This window comes from Misgurnus anguillicaudatus, chromosome 25 (assembly GCF_027580225.2).
Source record: "Misgurnus anguillicaudatus chromosome 25, ASM2758022v2, whole genome shotgun sequence".
Lineage (NCBI taxonomy): Eukaryota > Metazoa > Chordata > Actinopteri > Cypriniformes > Cobitidae > Misgurnus > Misgurnus anguillicaudatus.
Genome location: NC_073361.2, coordinates 21,668,452 through 21,690,176, shown reverse-complemented (window position 1 = coordinate 21,690,176; position 21,725 = coordinate 21,668,452). Strand labels below are relative to the sequence as shown.

The following is a 21,725-nucleotide window of genomic DNA, read 5'->3' as shown; positions in this document are numbered from 1 at the left end:
TTTATCGTGTTTTGGGAAAGAAGGAAGAAAAGATTACAGAATAACACGGCGGATATCGGATTTTGCGTAAAATTAAGAATTTACTTTTTAATACTGACCTGATACAATAATGATTTTGGCGGTAACTCATTTTTTTTGTCAAAAATGGCATTTATCATGTTTTGGAACCAAACTCTTCATTTGTACCTCAATGGTACATATTGGCCCCTTTAAAATGTGCACTGTAAAACCTAACAGTTAACTTAACTCAAACCATTTAAGTAAAGCGGTTGCATTAGGCCATTTAAGTTTTAAAACACATACATTTAAGTACTGTGAACTTGAGTTATTATATTTAAGTAGCGTGGACCTAAATATAAGTGCATAACTGCATATGATTCAATTTGTTTAAGTTCACAGTACTCAAATGTATGTGTTATAAAACTAATGCAACCGGTTTACTTAAATGGTTTGAGTTGAGTTAACTTTTAGGTTTTACAGTGTGTGTAAATTGTTTCTAAACACATTATAAATGTATCGCTGAAACACGTTACAAAGACTGTGTTTATGCATTTATCAGACGCTTTTATCCAAAATGACTTACAGTGCATTACAATATAGTATAGGCTTTACAGTATAGGTTTTAACAGTATGTGGGTTCCCTGGGTTCAAACCCATGACCATTTGCGCTGCAAACACAATGCTCTACCACTGAGCTACACAGGGACACATGTGAACTATGTCATAGGTTTCTGAATTGTGGAGTTACACCGTTAAACAGTTTTTCCATATTTCTGTTTTCAGAGCCTGGCCCCACCCATAACAAAGCTGATTGAGAGCGGAGAATGCTGCTTATTTTTCCCAGATTTTAATAGCTAATTTTATTTATTTGGTGTTTTTTTCTTTAACACATTTTTTCTGTGTTGTGACAAACTCATAACACATATTTTATATCCCTTTACATGGACTTTAAAGTACATATGAAATGGTACTGTCCTTGTGACAGCTTTTGTTTTTTTTATTTCTGCCAGTGTAGTAAGAAGCAAGTCGAAAGTAAGCGAACAAAAAATAGTAAGCATCTGCTGATTCTATTATTTACACTCCTTAAGACTTTATTAAATCTATAGCTGTCTCTTCTTTCCGAAATGCACTTTTTAAATCTGTTTTTGGTTGTAGGGGATGGCAGCAACTTCTTATAAGTCTCTTTAGTAAAGAAGAAATGCGTCTGCTAAGAGCATTACTGTAAATATTAATGTAAAGTAGCTTGGATTTGATTTTCTTCACAATGTCTGCCGAAATAAAGTGAGGCCAAAACCTAAATCCTTCTTTTAATTTTCTTCCAAAGCGCGCACCTCTGGGACAGCCGTGAATTGAGTTTGAAACTCTGCATAATTCAGTATTTGTATTTAATTGTTTCTTACACTGGAAACAACACTATGGCAACCGCAGTAAACAGGTCATCTTTCACAGCACTTATAAATACATTTAGGCAATAACTATGAATTTTTATAAGCAATGTGTGTTTTCAAAAGCTGTTTTCAGAAATAAAGCTGATATTACTACTGCATTCTTTCATTCACAAGCTGTATGGTTCAGTAAAGAAACTTTAAAGGGAGGACAATTTCAAAATATGTGTTCGTTGCGTCATGTGAACCATGTGCATCATGCGTCTTGTCAAAATACGTGCCTGTTGCACGCACATGAAAAGGGTTTATGATAAAAGAGACGCTTGTGTTCACAAAACACTCACAAGACAACGCTATCTCACGAGAATTCGTACATATTTTTATTCGTATCAATTCATACGACCACATTCGTTTGTTTTGGTACGATTTGCCTTGACCGCTGTGACATGGGGTTAGGTGCGGGGTTGGGGACGAGGTTAGGAGTTCGGTTTTGTTGTTGTTTTTCATGAGAATCGTACGATTTTGCACGATTAACTTCGTATGAATTGCTACGAATTAGCCAACCCGTACAATATGTACGATTTCTCATGAGATCGGCTGCGCAAGACACTAACTTAACACTAAAATCTGATTACACATGAGATTAGGCGAGTATCTGGCAAACGCGAGGGTCACTTTTATCATGGTTTTATTTTATGCCGAGCTTCGCATCGTGCGCCCTCGAAAAATAAGTTACCGGCTGCCACTGCTTCAGACTATTATAAAAGAGTATAGTGAATGATATAAAGATGACAAGGGGTCTTATCTTCAAACCCATTAAAAGAATAACTTTTGGGTATTTCATTATGTGTGTAGTCATAATTTCTTCATTAAAAGCTTTGTAAATGATCAGCACAAAACTTTCACAAGTCGAAATGAATATCTGAGCAGCCACGTGCATTTTACCGACTTCTGGTGCAATGTTATTCATTTATTCATTGCAAAGATGTTGAACAAGGGGCCAACCATTGTGTACCAGTAGAGCCGTTGTGTGTGTTTTGGCAGCGACTGTCTGGTGGAGTGGATTTCACCCTGCATATTTACAAAGAGCAGAGCCGTATGTAAATTATAAACCAGCGCATCACACACACACTCCCGGGCTACACAAAAGGCCCTCTCATTTCCAAACATGGGACTTGGATTACAAGCATTTTCCTCTCTAACCTGTTTACCACTCGAAGGGGCGGCTCAGATCTGCGGGATGAAGCAATCACTGGGCTTTCTGAATGTTCAGATTTGCGAAGCTTAAGTGATGTTATTAGTAAGCAGGGACCTTTTGCCAACCCCTTTGAAGTATTCATGCATAAATGCAGGTTGCATTTGAATGTCTTTAGTAAGGAGACTGGGTCTAGCTGTCATAAGGGTTGCATCACAGTAACCATAAGGGTTTAAGTCAAATGTTTAATTATATAAATGTGTTTTCAAAATCATCTAAAATGAAAATGTTAACAAAAATGTCATTTATATGAATTTACATTGATATAAATTGTAAATAAACCCATGTTGGGTTGTTTCAACACATAGTTGGGTAGCAACAACCCAGCATAGGTTGGTTCTGTACAATTTGGTTTTGTTCAATTTTTACCCAACCATGTGTTAAAACAACTCAACATTTTATTAGAATACCCCCTCATTTGTTAAAGAGCACCTAATGTCCGATTCACGATTTTACATTTCCTTTGGTGTGTAACTGTGCGTTCACACCAGACACGGAAGAGGCAGCAAGCGCAAATGATTTACATTTTAAGTCAATGCAAAGACGTAAATAGGCATCCTGCGGCATGGTATGTGCGAATGGCGCGTTCAGTGTGAATTGAGCATTGCCGCGGGAAATGCGCAAGTTGAAAAATCTGACCTTTTGCGGATATTCGCGCCATGTTAACCAATCAGGAGCTTGCTCTAGTAGTGACGTGATTACAGGAAGTGAGCAGAGTTGCAGAAGCCCCTCCCACGACACAAATTTTCGCATAAATGTCTCAAATGACTATAATTTTGGCTTTCACGCACGAATGAAGTGAGTAAACTTAAAATGTTCAAACGTCCAACTGTGCGCGAATAGTGTGTTTTTGCCACCTCTACCGCGTCTGGTGTAAACACAAAGTAAGTGTGTATTAGTACATGTTAACTATATATAAAAGGTACATACCCCAACGTAAATCTCTTTTCTTGGACTACAACAAACACACGGATTGTATGCAATGGTTACTTCCTGGGATTGGTGATGTAAACAAGACCGAAATTATCATAATTCCTCCCATTTCGGACTTACAGCCTATAAGTTAACTCCTGTTAGCATTGCATTGTGACCGAATCTTTCAAACATGGTAAGGAGCGTCACATTTCTGCTGATGTCAGAGGTATTCAGAACAATCACAACGTACAGATTAGCTGGCCAATCAGGGACACAGCACTATTCAAATGCACTATAAATGTGTTTTTTTTAACCATAAACCATGCAAACACATTGTATTATACCAAATACACAATTTTTTTGCAATGAAATAGGTGCACTTTAAGGGCTTTGAATAAAAGCATCCTAAATGAATAAAAATAAAATAAATTCTAAATAATTCATGCTGCAACTAACATGTTTTAAAAGTCATATATTTATGCAATTTATGTAAAAATACACATTATTTATTTATTATATTATTTATTATAAAATGTTTCTGCACGAAACAATAATGGCAGAAAAAAAGTGTGACAACTTGCCCCGGGTCTCCTCTGTCGGTGTCTAATCTCACCACTGCAGTTTATTACTCATAAATCTACATCTCAAGTTTGATAATTTCTCATTACTCTAAACAGTCCATAAAAAGAAAGTCAGCCAATAGAAATGAGCAAAAATAAGGTTTGCTGATCTGTGTATGTGTGAGTCACAGTGACCTGCTGTTTTCATCAGAACGGCATCACAAATCAAAAGGGTTTAATTTACTCTTGATTTACTCCACTTCTACTCTTAAAATCTTTTAAAATCTCACGCTGAAACAGATGATGGTCAACACCTCTGACGTGAATGCTATATTTAATCATGTGCCGTACACTCATTACAATACCATATATCTTACTGCGACCCCTGCCTGATCATATGTATATCAAACCATCACATGTGCTACTGATCACCATAACAACCCATCTTTATTTTTCTTTTTCTCCTCACGGTGTGTGTTAGGGCATGTGCAACACTTTTATTACAACTTCACCGCAATGCACAAAACACACAGATGTTCCACTGCGACACATCTTATACAACAAACAACAGCAATGTCTTGTTTGTTTACATAATCACATGTCGGATAAGAACTGTTTTTCTTTTCTGTTGGAACACATTTCAATTGCTTTTGTGAGACGTATTGTTTTCTGTCATGATGTTCAGTATGGGCTGAAAGTGATTGAAAATAGCTGAAGTATAAAAGTAAGTAAAGCTACAGTGTGTTTTGATTCATTTTTTACATTATGAAGGAAATATCGGTGGGAGCCGTATACTGGAAAGTATATCCGACTAATAACACATCAGTATTTAGACACCTGAAATGATTTCAGTGATCTATGGATTCCTGCTGGCAGGACCGCTTTCAAAAGAACAGAAATTTGGAGTGAAATGAGGTTTCTTTGAAAAATAATAGTGTATATACTCCGTGTGATTGAAAGAATATAGACTTGTTTATAGTTTTTAGAATTCATTTTTATTAGTTTTAGACTCTTGTTTATTAGATGCTTAAATCTGAGGGGTTTTAACAGTGAAGTGCAATAGATGTACAGTAAAACAGAATCATATATTCAGAAAAGTAGCTCTGGAAGCAAAACAATAACTGGGTGTCTAAAATCTACAAAACAGAATGAAAAAAAAGTAGTGAAACAAAATAAAATGAACATTGATGTCTGTAAACAACTTCAATGCCAAAGAAAGAAAAAAAGTGATGCTAACTGAACAATTGTGAGTAGAACTTGACCACTAAAAACTGCATGTGTGTGTAATTCTGTCATTTATATGTTTATTCAACATCAAAATATATACAAAAATGACAACATGATCTCATGGAAAGTCGTGTTATAGTCACAAAAAAATTTGTTTAATTTATTTGTGTCCATGGCACAAAATTCAGCTTTGCGTTTTCTGTAGAAATTACAGTATTACTGTATTTCTGGCAACTAGCTGCCAGTAACTTACTGTAGATTTTACATTTATGTTATTTACTAGCAACAGTTTGTTCAAAGTTAAATGAACATGAAACATTTTCAGTCTTTCCTTTACAGTAAGTTACTGGCAACGAGCTAGATAATTACAGCAAATTTTTACAGTGTTGAGCACAAAAGTCTTTATTGTGTTACTCGCACAAATTTCTATAAATAGTTGTTCGTGTCCGTTGCACAACTTTCTTTTTTGTGGGATATTATGTATTGTTTTTTTCCCCATTTTTAAATCATTGTCGCTTGGGGCTGGGGTTAGATTTGGGGTTTGGGTTAGGATGTACTTTTATGTATTGGTTTTTACATGTTTTTCTTCCACTTTTAAAGCTATTCTCATTTTGAGTTGGGGTTTGGATTAGGATGTCTAAAAATTAGTGCTGGGCATAGATTAATCTAGATTAATCTCATACAAAATAAAAGTAATTTTTTGCATAACATATGAGTTTGTGCTGTGTGTAATTATTATGTATATATAAATACACACACATTCATGTATGTATTTAAGAAACATTTACATGTGCAAATACAATTATTTATATTTTTATAAATTCTATATTATATATAAATAAAAAACTATATATAAATAAAACATTTCTTAAATGTATATATATGTATGTATGTGTGTGTGTAAATATACATAATATTTACACACAGCACAAACTCATATATTATGCAAAAAATACTTTTATTTTGTATGAGATTAATCTAGATTAATCTATGCCCATCCCTACTAAAAATGTAACAGAAATTGATTCTAACCCCAACCCCAAGCGACAATGGTAAAAAAATTGGAAAAAAACTGAGAAAACAGTACATAAAATGACACGAAAAAAAGAAAAGTAGTGCAACCAAAAAACTATTTATAAAAATTTGTGAGAGTGACACAAAACGACATTCATGCTCAAGGCACGAAAAAAGCTGAATTTCGTGCAATGGACACGAATAAATTAATCACATTTTTCATGACTATAACACGACTTTTCGTGAGATCAGTCTGAAAAATTAATATATGGACAAGATATACAGAAGTCTTTCATGTGACCCTGCATTAAATACCTAGCCAAAGTATTTTTTGTGATTTACTGTTTTCTACATAAAATCATCCTACATAATATAATTATTATATAATTAAAACGTGTGAACATTTTGTGAAAATATAACCGTGATATCTTTAATATTGACTGAGTCATGTGAAAGATCCAAATCAACATGTAAAATCAACAATAAAAATCTAACTTTGATGCTCACAATCTCATCATTACACTATGAGACTTTAAGGTTTGGATTTCACAGGGTCACACATATATTTTGTATATATGATATATTGTTGCATATAATGGTGCCGTTGTCCTGATCACAACCTCATGGATCATCATCTGGTTGACTGAACCAGAAGCTTCTTGAGCTGAGAAAAGCTTTAGTACATATCAGCTGACCAAATCACTTCACATCCCATTCATTTTTTAAGATATCACAGCCCTAAAAATCAAATAACATCTGGTTTATTGCATATTATATTTTATGAATATTTTTGTTGTTGCAAATAATTTGATAGAGTTAAACCCTATATAAATAGAATTATAGACTTTTGCTGGGCAACATTTACAGGTCTGATAATCATCCATGCGGTAACCTGTGCATTCAACTACATTCATTTTCACTTCACTGTGAATGAATGAATTTCACCATTAAGATGCGGCCCATTTCAAGGACGAAGGACCAGTGCATCTCTGGAGAGAATGACTTTTTATTTCCGCTTAACTGAGACTCTGCAGTTGCTGGATGAAAAACATGCCCGCTTCCTTCCTTAGCTCTGTCATTGCATATTCAAATATTCATTGTCAGGTCTACCTGGTGTCAAAGAGAGGATATTCTGTAATTGTAATGCTCCATCTTGCTCAACCGCCGAGCCTACCGAGAACCGCGGTACTTTGCCAACACCAATAGGTGAAAATAACTATTAAAATGCAAAAATTACTAATCGTGCAACCATCTCATGGTGAAGTCGGCTCTTTGTGATGAAGCACCCGACCCCCCGGAGCTGAAATTCACAAATGGCCTTTCGCAGGAAAGATGGTGTGGCGTTGTAGGCTCGGCAGGGCGGACGGCTATAAATCACCAAGGGGTAAAGGGTTTTTAATGCAGCACTCTGCGCTCGCTGCCTCCATTTTCTGTCACAGCACAGTAAAAGATGAGAGGCCCGGGGGAATACCAGACCCCGAGATGCTCTGAGCAGAGCTGTGGGTCATGCTGTGTGCCTCTCAATGGATAAATACATAAATACATGCAGCGATGCAACTGCTGGGACACAAACACTGCTGTGAGATAGTGCCTAAATGCACAAAGAAAAGCGTTTCAATGAGGTTGGATGTGTAAGAAACCAAAATCATGATGAAAATGTTCATCAATTTTCTAATTTGTTCGTGATGGTGCAGCTCACAAATGATCCTGTTATAAATTAGCGTGCATGACGTTTGTGCAAGCTGCACAAATACAATGCAGATCCTTCAACGTGACATCTGTTTCTAAACTAAACACAATACAGTTTAGATGGGCAAATTTGATCTTTTCATAGGTTTGCATCCAGCGAGAAAGATCATGCACGCTCGCAAATTGCTGCAGAGCCACAGCTGTTGTGAATGCAAAGCAATCAGCTGGGGCATATAGAGGTGAGCAACCCAGTCTGTTAAAGACGGACCCCTGCTTTTGACGATATCTTAGGCTTGACTTTCATTGTGGTGTGGTGACAATGACCTTTGGTAAAGCAAGGTTTGTCGGATTAAAACACATGGGAAGGTATGTCATTCAATGATGAATAGGAATGCCTTGGTATTCAACATGAAAATATGTGGAATGTTTTAATATCACATTTTTCACATTTCACTTTTTTGGGGTGGGCAAACAATGGAGGTAAATAAAATTTCAAAGCAAAGGGCGAGCAGAAGGCCCACATCTGTAAAAAGAAATGATAACATGCATGAAAATCAATTTCCCCCTTCGCCCAGTGTTTGGTGGTTAATTTGCAAACAGAACAAATTCGGTTTCGGGGGTTAATCTTTGCGGACGCGTCTGCTTCGATGATTTCCAGCTGAAGTTCAGGCAGACACCTTTCGCAGTATGGTTTCCATGGAAACGGGGGATGATTTTTCTGGCCGACTTCATCGAAATGAACATCTGTATGTTGTCAGTACCTTTCAGGTCATTTGCACATTAGATGTATTCAGCTTACATTTGGCAGGTGTATTATAAACAATATGTCTGGTGGGTCATGCACTTTAAAATATGCTGGGTTGTTTTAAATTCTTCAAATTCAAGGACTAAATGTGGGGACACATTTCTAAGTGAGAGCAAGGTTACATTGTGTTACCTTTTACAGTTAAAATTGTTTTATTTTTAACATTTTACATACATTGTTACAGTTCCCTTTCGAGGGAACTCGCGCTGCGTCACTGCGGTGACACTTTGGGGACGCCTCCAGGGGTAAGTGCGCCTGAATGTGTATATCAAATTCAACCAATGGTGAGGTGTAACGACAAAGACAGGGTGATGCGGGAGCCAGGAAGTATATTGCAAACTGAAATATTGCCAAAGACGGCGTTACAGGGACACAGGAAGTATAGCAAGGGAGACGCAGCGTCTCGTTCCCTTCTCAGGAAACAACAACAGTTACATACGTAACCCGAGACGTTTTCATGTGTCAAACACAACTATGCATAAAAGCATTTTGGTATGAATCAACATTTGCATACAGAAGATATAAGCATTTAAAGTGAACAGTTTAGCACGTGTGCTGAAAAAGTCTAGAATTTGTATGATATTATCCTACACTACACAAGGAATAAAATTGATTTTTTCCCTGAAACTTCTTGCATAAAATAGATTCAGGCACTTTCAATGACCTGTATCTATGTATGTATATTTTCAAAAACTTTCCAGGGCCTTGAATTTTTTCCCCAGATTCACAAACTTTCAAGTATTTTAGGGACCCCTGATTTAAACAACTTTGCATTTGCATTTCTGCTCTGTAAACACTATAGAGTACAAATATATTAAAATTTAACAATTGCAGTAAAAAAAAGTTATAAAAATAATTTTTAATTATAAAATCCAGACACACCGAAAAATTCCATATACAGTATAATGCATTGTCTTTCAGAAAGGTATTACTAGATAATGCACATATTATTTTGCCTTGAATCCCCATAAGATTCCCTTGAGATGGGATGACTGTCATTATGGCACAAGTTAAACATTTTTTGATGCTTGCACGCTACATTCTTCCTGGTGCAAGGTTTCAATCAAACTTGCTATTTGATTATCAAAACTTTCAAAGCACTTTCGATTTGTCCTAAGCCGCAGGAAATTCAAGGGGACATCTGGAAGGATGTCTGCAGATTATTTGCAATTTTGTGTGCAGTAGACATCAATGAGAGCACTGCTCAGACTTTGGCTGGAGCCCACCTCACCTCAGGCTCATTACAGAGCAGACTGGCCCATAATCCACCTTAATTCCTCGTTGTCGTTCATTCTCACTTTAAGACGCTCCAGTCCAGCACGGCCAATGAACGGAGGGCCTGTGGAGGCACACAGGTATTGGCTTTACCTCGCAGGCATGTTGTCCGTCTTTGTAGTTCTCCACAGGAGTCAGTGAGGCTATCGCTTACCGTGCCAAACTCATTCCCTCCACCTCAGATGGTACCAGCAGATAATGTCCATGCCAGCATTCATTACCATCAAACCCAAAGAGCAACTATTTTATTTATACTAAATCTATAATCCTATGAGATAATAAGAGTAGTAATTCTTCCAACAAATGTCTGTTATTTTCAACACAGAACTTTCATTTCTAAAAGTCCATTGTGTCTGAAGAAAAGCCACTTAAATATGACCCGGCTTTATGGTGATGCATTTTAAAGGCGTCCTGTAATGTGAGTTTAGCAGTTTGACAGAAATCAGAAACTGGGTCAATTATAGCAAGAGAAACGGATCCCTGTTTGTTCCACTGGTCCATAGTGAACCATTTATGTTGAGAAATCAGTGGGTGTCAAGAAATATATAAATTTTTTGTCTCATTGATTCCCGGTTTAGAGTGCAAATGCCCTTCCAACGGTGAAGAAACACAGATAATTGGCCACTGTTGACAAGTTTGTCCAGAAGCGGTGTTAGATTCGCTTTTTAACCATGAACTTTAGGTGCTCACATTTAGTTAAGAGTCCACAGCAGATTGCAGAACATAGCAATGAGCCGGTTGAAGTATTTTATCTCTATTGTTTGTTTTTAATGACTTTGCTGTTTTCTAACTTACACGGGCATGCAGGCATAAAACAAACTAACTCCTGTACAATCATTGTATTAATACCCAGACATCCAACTTTTTAGTAAGAATCAGATTTTTTTGTATATCGCGAACAAGTATTTAATTTAGCAAGGAATGGTTATAAAGATAATTATAGGTATTATAAAGACTAAAGCAGAGCTATTTAATTTTAAACCTACCTGTATTAATCAGAAATCAATGTCTGACATCAATGGATGAAGAATGTGTTTTGTAATAGTAAGGTATCTGATCAAAGTGTGAATCCTACCATGTCCACTTTAACATCCAGTCCACATTAAACACATATGGACAATTTGTAAAAGGAAATAAAAAGATTTTTATAGCTGACTGAAGAAGATCATTCACTTTCAGAAACAAATGATTCAATAATAGTCCCAAGCTGTCACTGGGGCAGTAGCCTTTAAAAAGTTCCTACTATATGTACCATTTAGGTACATTTGGTACCAATATATAAATTTGCTATATCTCATGCCAAGTCGTGTTTTAGTCACAACATTTTTTATTTTTATTTATTTGTGCTATTGACATGATTTTCCACTGTTTTCCGTGCCACTGGAGCACGAATTTCTTTTTCGTGTCACACACCATGAATTTCTACAGTTTTTTGTTCTTATGGCACGGCTTTCTTTATCATGTCATTTTTGTCTAGTTTTAAATCATTGTCGCTTGGGGTTAGGGTTAAATTCAGGGTTTGCGTTAGGATTTAATTTTATGCATTGGTTTCTACATGTTTTTCTTCTGCTTTTAAAAGTATTCTCGACTGGAGTTGGGGTTTGGGTTATTATGTCGCAGAAAGTGATTCTAACCCCAAGCCCAAACGACAATGGTAAAAAAATAGGAAAAAACAATGAGAAAACAAAATATAAAATGACACAATACCGAAGGTAAAAACTGTTAGAAATTCGTGCTGGGTGACATGAAAAAGACATTCGTGCACGAAAAACCGCGGAAAATTGTGTCAATAGCACAAATAAATTAATCAAATATTTTGTGACTATTTTCTGTGAGATTGGGTTGACATTTCCAGTACTAATATGCACTGTTTGGTACCAATATCTACTTCTGAGATACTAATACAAACTCTTTCGGTGCAAAGGTGTCCTTTTTTATAGCTTTGTTAAACACTGTAAAAATGATCTGGTCAATGAGTCATATCAACATATATTTACATAACTTTAATAAAAAAAAGTTGAATAAGTTAAAAAAGCTACACTGATAAAAAGTCCTTGTTGCACTTAAAATATAAAATTAGAGTAACAATAAAGCAGAATTAGCATTTTTCTAATTTATTAAAGTTACATTGATTAAACTTAAAAATGCAACAAGACATTTTTTACTGTGTACTTAAAATTTTAAATAGTAAGTTGAAATGGCACAGCCAAATGACTTTATTTAAATGATTAAATAAAATATTGCTGCCTTTTTTTAAGTGAACGTGACAATTTTTTACATTTTGTGTCTGCTCACTCTTATTTCATTTCAATTTCTACATATATGCATTCCTGTAATCATAAATATACACATACAGACTGTGCAAAAGTCTTAGGCCACCATGCCACAATTAGATTTGTCGTTTTTGCAATTGTATAGTGATCATGTATAATTGTTTCTCCGTCTCTTTAATAGTATACATCCAGAAAATACAGGAAATCTGTATGTAGTATTAAAACTTTTTAGGATAAACTTTCCTTCCACTTGAGCAATAGCAGGAAACTGCAGGATCCCTTAAACCTAAATAAAATTAAATCCTATATTTTTTATTTTAAAGAAATTAGTCTTTTTACTTCATTCGGCTCAAAAAGTGTTTAGTGCCAAGAGAGGTCACACTAAACACCAACGATGCCCAAAGAAAACATTTAGTCCTGAAGTTTTTTTGTACATATTTCCTGGACTTTCTGTGTATCTTAATAAAATAGATTGAAAAATAAATATGGATGGACATTAAAACTTCTAAAACAAAAAGTCTGGTGGTGGTGGCCTTAGACTTTTGCACAGTACTGTATATAAAACGGATGAGTATATCGAATATATACTGTACAATATCCCAATTTGTCTATTATTATGAGTGTTTAAAGATTATATAATGATACTTTAATATTAAAAGTAATGTTCAGTCCTGAAATAAACCTCTGAAGCAATAATGGTTTATTCTTGGACCTGGTGTAGTTGTAAAAAAAACCCAGTACCATATGTTGTGCATACTGTAAACAGGAGAGAATAACTGCAGGACATTTCCAGAACAGTGGCGGCTAATTCCTTTAATCCTGTGAAACAAAACAAAGCTTATAACTGTATTCTGTTTCACATTAAGTATCTTTTGAACATTTCTTAACCGAGTGCATGAGTAAACTTGCATAGTACTGGATATGGTGAGAACTAGACTTCGTGGTGGTCCTGTCGAATAACATCAGTGAACACACACAAGGGCTGAGCGGTCCTGTGTGTCGTCTTCCAAATTTGAACATGGCACATGTGAACAAAGGCGATTACAAAACACAGAAAACCACAGGACCCCTCATGCCCAGAGAAGTGACTGCCTGCACAATGGTCAATTAAGTCAATGTGGTCAAAAAAACGAAGTGAGAGATTCCAGCAGGCTATTCGGATGTGTTTGGCCCGAGGCATGGCTCACTGGAGAGAGTTAACATTAGAATAAATACCCATCTTTGCAGTCATTATTAGGCTTAGAGTATAATATGCTTGAAAATGTGCACTGGTCCTACTTGGGTTTGTTACAGTTTACTGGCGTATTAAGAAGGGCGAAGGAGATTATAATGGAATGTCTGTCAATCTGCATCCAACCCAACTAGCCCCCCGGTGCTATCATGGCCTCTCCTTGATCTTGTGCAAATTTTTCACTTCATAGGGGATGAGGGGAATTGGATCGTGCAGGCAGTTGAGCAAAGGGTTGTTTTGATGTTTATTCATTTGCTCAGCGCTCCATCCGAGAACGCCGAAAAGTGGACCTCTGATACACTTTATTTATCAAACTTTAATGAGGATGAATAAATTAGCGACACAAATGATGTTGTTTGAGAATTTTACATCATTAAGTTCGTCTCCAGTCAGTCTTTGTACAAAACTCTGCATATTTCATGGCAACAAATACTCTCGTTTCAGTAAAAAGGCACGAGCCGTGTGCTTTCATCAACCAATCTCTGTGATCGACTCAAACGCTCGACACTTGAAATACACATACAGCAGAGAATTCAAGATCAAGTCAATCACGGTCTTCCTGCGGGAACTCGACTCTGATGCAACTCAGTCATCTCTATCTGAAGCATGACCGGCTGGATCGTTCCAGTCGCATCCACACCGCATTTAGGACAGGTAAAGGAGACTTCGGCGATGGTGTGGCTCTTTAGGCAGTAGTAGCAGAACACATGGTCGCAGCCGATTGAGTGGGGCATGGTGGGCCACTCCCCGCAGATGGCACACTCCTTGTAAAATGTGTCCTCTGAACTTCCTTCCTTCAGTTCCTTTACAGGAGTGAACCAGGTGGACAGGCAAGCCTTCAGTTTCCACACGTTAATGAGAGGTAGCAGGAAAATGAGGAACTCTGCAAATCCGTGCCACAAAAGCTCTCGGTTCAGGTATTGAAAATTAACGTCCCTCGGTCCTTGGGATCGGATGAATACAGGTTGCACTCCCAGCGATCTTTCTGTTAGGGTAGGATAGGTTCCAGTCTGGAGGAAAAGAAGAAAGTTGACCAGACTGGCTGCTTTGATGAAGCCCGTGATGACGGACAGAAGTTTGCCCGCATTGTGGATGTTGGACTCCGCAGGCTGACTGAAGAACAAACTATGGGAACGTTCCCTCAGCCACTTATCACCTATAGTTAGCAGAGCAAACCAGAGCTTCTTCTGTCGGCTTATGGACCTATACTTCAGTCCCGATACCAGAACGTCTTTGTAGCGGATGTTGAGAAGCGATTGGCCCGCTGTGGCGCTATTGGAGTAGACTGTGAACCTCCACAAGAGAAGCTGTAGCAGGGCTTTCAGTTCTGGTTCCACAGGGGTCAGAAGCCCAGGCTTGAAATGCTGGAAACACTGGGTGAACTGTGACCAAACAAGCTGTTCCAGTGCCCCATCCAGTTCAAAAGCATCCAGCTGACTGATTCTCAAAACCCGAGATAAGGGGCTTGGGCCGGCATCGACGGATGGCTTGTCACCTCCAGCTTCAGCTACAAGCAGAAGAAGCAAACGGTTATGCATTTTTGCATTTCAGTTAAAATCACTTTTCACGTGTAAAACCCATCCTAAATTCCCTTTTAGCCATGCAGGGCAGAAGCACAGGAGGTCTTACGCTGCTCTCCCTTGAGATTCAGTCTGAGGACAAATCACATCACAGGAGATTATCCCAACAGCAAAGGCTTGGAAAGGCAGTAAACATCCGCTATGTGGAACTACTTTGACGGCTTTTATATGGAATCTAAGAACTGTGACGTTTGGCAATTTTTCACGGAAGACGTTTGTATCGGCCCGAGTTTATCTCTTTAAATGCGATGGTTAAAAATGAGAGCCATGGGCTGCGGTGACCACCTCTTAGCTTTTCAATGCATCAGAGGACTGGATTTGGACAATATCTGAAATAAACTGGCTTATAGAAATCTCTGAAAAGGTCTGAAAATCTTTAGGGAAAGTCTTATTTCAGGCTTTTAACATCGTTTGTGCCTAATGCATTTGCTTGTGACGTACCGAAAAGTAACTTTCGTCACTTTTAAAAAGCAACAGTTTCGTTTTATGCACACTTTTAAAATAAAGGTACTACACGATTCCATAAAAGAAGCATTTTTGGCTGTATGGTTTCACAAAAAGCCATTCAGCTCTTCTTCAGCTCCTTTAAAGGGACACTCCACTTATCTGAAAACATGCTCATATGTTATAGTTCAGTTCCTAGCCATATCAGCCTTGAAAATCGCAACTTTAATTTTCAGTTGGTCTTAGTACACGATTAGGGTGGCCATTCATGCCAGTTCCGCCGGACACGTCCCGAACATCGAGGTTCTCACATTTCAGTTAAAATACATTAAAAAATTAAGATTTATACAATCATTGTAGTTTCATTCTTACCTTGAAATGTAACGGTTGCTTTTCTGAAATTAAACCCGAAATATTAAACCTTGATGACGTATGCGGTCAACCAACGCGACTTCCGGAGAACGAACCTGAAAACATGTTCGGGACGTGTCCGGCGGAACTGGCACGAATGGCCACCCTATACACGATGTAACTACAGAAGAGTCAAGGTTTAAATAGGAAAAGTATGGAAATTCTTTGGTTATTTTTTTTAGCGCGATGCTAATGGACAGATTCAATGGATTATTCTAAGCTATGCTAAAAGTGGTACCGCCAGACCCGGAGATCGGTTGAATGGATTCCAAAACGGTGAACATCAAATGTTTAAACTCTAGGGCAGCTAGAAAATTAGCATATTTTCAAAAAAGTGGAGTGTCCCTTCAAGAACCTTGACTGAATGGTTCTTTGGGGAACCAAAAATGGTTCTTCTATGGCATCGTTGTACTGGGCTGTATAATAAATTCTCAGGCTGAGAAAAACCTTTCCCTGCAAAGCAGCATTCGACCAGGTGAGACAAATCAAAGCGGCAGGCCACACTGGGGATACAGCTTTTCCACGTTCTATTCACAAGCGTTTATTGAGCAGTTTACAAGTTATGAATGAATATGTTTTATTTGAGAACATATTATTGACAGCACCTATCAATAGTAATGTGACTATTGTCAAGGGGCTGTCAATAGTAATGTAATTATGATTTAGAGGACCACATAGATGTTAGCTCGGGCAAGTAACATCTCTTACAGGACTGCTATCAATATCAGGATTACTATTGACATGTTCTTTCAGACTCAAAGTACTTGCCAAATATATAACAACTAGACACGTTTGTCAATGTGAACTGCCTATAAAAATTAAGCATTTGAATGTACAGGGCTTTAACTGGATAGCTGAAAAATCTATGCGACTTATGTCATCGGGCAAATTCATAATCAAAGGCTGTGTTTACGTCTATTGTGATCACATATATTGTGTCATTCATATGGATTCACATATTTACTATGCAGTTCCACAATCCGTCGACGCTAGATAAAAATCACTAAGAGATACTGTAGCTTAGCTAAAAACAAAAATAATTGTTCTTTTTTTACGGCAGTATGACCGTTTTATGTTATCTTTTGCTGAAAATGAGTACGTATTTGTAAACTGATTTTTCTCGAGACATTCTCATTTGCTATATATACTTCAACCGAATATGCCCGCTTCGATATTTATGATATGGAATCAACCCCGCTCGAACAAATAAGCTGAATTTTCTGGGAAATCGAGCTCATCTTGGGGCCGCAAAATGGATGAGGAACGCGCATATAAGGTTATATCAGCCAAGTCAATGTCCTGACAAGCAGCATTAAATGACAAATGCCTGACACCAGCGAGGGCTATAAAACATGTTCTCCTGAGGCAGCCCACTGGAGGCTCAGGACCGCAGTTCTGCAACTGATAAGCTGGGTCACAGTGTCACCTTGGGCATAGCATTATAACGCAGCTGGCTGTGGATTTCTCGCATCTAGTGGACAATTTGGAATCCAGATTTTTTTTAAAGAAAGCCCATGTTTTCTTAACCTTGCCTTTGACCGTGCCACAGCCTTTGCACCTTTCGGGCTTGTGGGAGAATTTAGCCTTTTATACTCCATATTTCTTGATCAAAAGCAGCCTTTTGTAGCCATTGAATCCATTTAACAGCACACATTTTTCCCATCGCTTTATTTTTATGTGTGTTTGTGTGTGTATTTATCATGTGTATAGATATATATTCACACATATTATAAAACGTAACTATAGTATAGCGTTATATAAAAACTATAATACACAAACATTACACATACAGGGGTGAGCAGGGCACAAACTAACGCAGGGTTAATTGTAACACGGCTACTTTATATATTTATAGAGGGCTGAGCAATCTGTGATTTTGGTGTTTTTCTCTTACTGTCAGAAGATGATCTCCTGTGAATATTATTAATTTTTATGTGTTTTAAGATATTGAACAAAGAGAGTGTTTTGGAGGCATTAAAGTAAATTTCTTCATCTTATGTTTTTTCGATTTCTAAGTTGGGTGTGTAAGTCACCAAATCCAACCTTATATTATTTTATTAACTGTCTTGTTACTTAAAACATAACACTATTTTGAAACATGACAGCAACTCCTAGTACTGCTGGGATTGAAAACATTTTTACACAGTGGGGTTAGTTGTAACACAGTATTATAATTAAGCCTCAGGTATACAATAATAATGAAATGAAAACAATGTAAATACTATTAATCAAAATGATATTTGTTAAAACAATATCAGGGGAAATAACTCACAATTATGTTTTTTTGTCTTAGTTGTGTATATTGCATTGATGCATAATACAAGAATGGTCCAATGAAGGATCATGGATACTGGATAGATGAATGAATGCGTGGATATCTATCTATTATAGGCAGATACTGTATATAAACCATATCCACCTTTAGTATACAGACAGAATTTTATTGAATTATTTGTGTTTAACTAAATTTTCTAGCAGGTGTTACAACAAACCATCTGTTTGTTACAATTAACCCCACCTATGGGGTAAGTTGAAACATTTGCACTTCTGACACTTTTGGTGTAATTGTACGATAACAGGCCCACAAGCAAACTTTAAGTGTTTATTTTTAGCAGAGATGTGTTGATTGTGTTTAAAATGATTAATCTAACTTAAATATTTTGTGAACGATACTTTGTGCCTCGCTCTCCCCTACACATAAAAATTATTTGGCCAGCTGAAGCATATGATTTAACAGTCATATATATTAACAGGCCTATAATGTATCATGACTTTTAAAATAATATGCATTAGGTAGTCAAACACATTTTGTAATACTTTTATAACCAATTGTCATTATATTTTTTACTGCAAGATTTGACTGCATTTCTAGTAGAGGTGTCACTCAGTAACATGAAAACTCTTTAATCCTGCAGCCTAAAGCGTCCTCTGCCGAATCTGATTTGGGTTACTGAGCTTTGCCGCCATTTTCAGCTGGCAGAAGAATGAGACAGCCTTCCTGTTATACATTTAACTTTTAACTCCGTCCCCGAAGTATCTGTTTTATTATAAAAATTGATGGGGATGTCAGTTTCAGAATTTTAAAGGTGATGTCATTCTGAAATGGGATTAGAGGACTGCTAAAATACCTGTCCTGTGACTGTTCTAATTGTTAAATGTCTGTATCATAAAATATGAATGTCTGCAAAAGCACTCGAAGGTCTGGCCTAATGACTGCCCCATTTCCCTAATTACCAATGAGTCACAAGAGCCACGGTCTAACAAAACTTAAGGTCTAAGGAACATATTTTAAAGCAAGTCTGACACAAAGATATGCACTGCTAAATCTTGTTTGCACAAAATGTAAATTATTTAAAAGAATCAATTGATTTTGCAAGTATGAAGGTGGAAGATTTAAAGCCTTAAGTATTAAATACAGAAAAAAATACAGCTTAAAATCTCATGAAACATTTAAAGGCTGAGCCAGCAGGAGCGACTCAACATTTAATAAATGAGAAAATTGTGAAGATGCATATTACAGTGTGCAGAGGGCAGTAAGGTTGTGCTGTGTCCACATAAAGCATCTCTGTTTCAATACATCTGTCCCATAATTTTTCATCACCTTTATAAGAGGATGCAGAAAAACATTTGATCATTTCTTAAGTTTTTTTTTCTTTTAATGGAGGCAGCAACAGCAAACATCTTTAATCAATGACACAATGTCTATAATCCTGCTATTAAACTATTTTTTGAAAATGATTTTTCTTTCCATCCTCATACAGGTTTAGCCTACAGCGGTCGTGTAATGAAGGTCTTCAGGTTTATATGGAAATTACAACTTATTTTAACCACAAATGGCATAAAGATTTAAGATCAGTTTCAAACACATTGGCAAAACAACCCGAAAATATAGCCTGCTTTTCAAATCTTAATCTATTTAAATGCGACACTGGGACAAATCTATAAACAACCTTTTGACCTGGACTGAGATCATTCTGCGGTCTGACTTGAACTCTATTCATTATGTTAAGTGTACTATGGGCACTTAGACCCCAATCAAACCTACAAAAAAGAAACTGTCCTAAATATGGATGATGACGTCATATCTGAACATTCACATTTAGCAGACACTTTTATAAAGTAACAACAGTGGGGAAAACAATAGATCTATTTGTATTCGATGAATTTACAAACATTACCAGACAAAAATGTACAATTGTGACAACAGTAAAACGCAAATTATGATGAATGCTATACTAATAAATTAACATGGACCTCAGTCATTTTTAAAATATCTTTGTTCTATTTTCATGTCAGTGGTGCCTAATAATAAATTAAGGCAAATTTAATAATTTCCATCAATGAGAGAATCAAAATAATCTGTAGTTTCATAATAAAAGAAACCACGTGGATTTATATTGTACGATCAACAGGAAAAGTTACGGTCAGTAACGTTATAAAAAGAAGGCAGGGTACATAAATATTTACAACAGTTTAACATATGACGTTTACAACAGCTTACAGCGCGATATTGACATTTACAGTTGTCGTATCGTTGAAATTGTTTAATAACCACAATTTCAGTGAACAAATCATAAAGAAACACCATCAGTAAGTGAAGAAAACGCTTGACAACAAGCATAAATATTGGATTGAATCTTCACCTGCATCAAACTATTTACAGTTTGTTTCAAACATATCCTATGTCTAAACTAAAGATTTCAGTATAAGATTCAAATGCAGAATAATTACCCATGACAAGAACGACAGCCTATGGTCGGAACTAAGCTTCTTCTTCGTTTCCGGGTTATGCCGTTAAACCACGCCTTCAAATGTGATGAGCCAATTGCAAAGAGCATTTTGATAACACGCATCCAATCGCATTTTGCAGCGTTATGAGGCGTTTTCAACGTCATACGGTACTGCGCAGACTGATCAGCGTATGAGATCAAAACATCGCGAGAGCATTCGAAAATATAGCTTTGAAGACGTATTTGGTCCAGCGAGGCAGACGTGAACTGCATGTGGGGGAGGAATCTCATGACGCAACCTTTCCCTCAGGCATTTGCGTCTAGGAAACTGCAATCCAATCAAAATAGTGCATATTTGATCGACCGCATGCCTTGACCAATCGAATTTAAGAGAAGGCGGGCTCTGATGAGCAGTATGTGTGAGGGAAAGCTGGAGACCGACGGACTAGGTGAATATTTGCAGCAAGCATCCGAGAGAAAAGCGAGACGAGCAGCAAAGCAGCCATAGCAAGGCACGTTATAACGATTCACTTTAGTAAAATACATTTTTAAATACAGTTTTGTTGTCAGAAAAACCGAAACTGTCTGGTTTTCGGGCCGTTTTTTATCTGGGAGTTTTATGATAATTACGTTTTTGGTGTAACAACGTGACTAATGTATTTTTAATTAGTTTTCACAGGATTTTTGTACTTCACTTAAATATTTAATATAGTAAATTACAGTAAATTCCTATATATAATAGTGTTTTCGGCTATTTTAAATTAAACTACAGTGTTTACCCAAGTTTAACAATTCACCAGTACTACAGAATATACTATAAGTACTAACAATGTGTATCTTAGTTACTACTACAATATGAAATTGAACTACAGTAATAATAACAATATACTACAATTCCCCACAGATGTAGTCAAAACTATTGTATACTACA

General features: G+C 36.7%; 1 protein-coding gene across 1 annotated transcript; it reads right to left on the bottom strand.

Annotated features, from left to right (window-relative positions):
- Positions 1-13,196: 13,196 nt before the first annotated feature.
- On the bottom strand, positions 13,197-20,943 carry pex2 (peroxisomal biogenesis factor 2). The gene is made up of 2 exons (XM_055182543.2): positions 20,796-20,943; positions 13,197-15,136 (listed from the first exon to the last, which is right to left on the bottom strand). The coding sequence occupies exons 1-2, from the start codon at positions 20,797-20,799 to the stop codon at positions 14,178-14,180; spliced, it is 963 nt and encodes a 320-aa protein (XP_055038518.2). The 5' UTR covers positions 20,800-20,943; the 3' UTR covers positions 13,197-14,177.
- Positions 20,944-21,725: the final 782 nt, after the last annotated feature.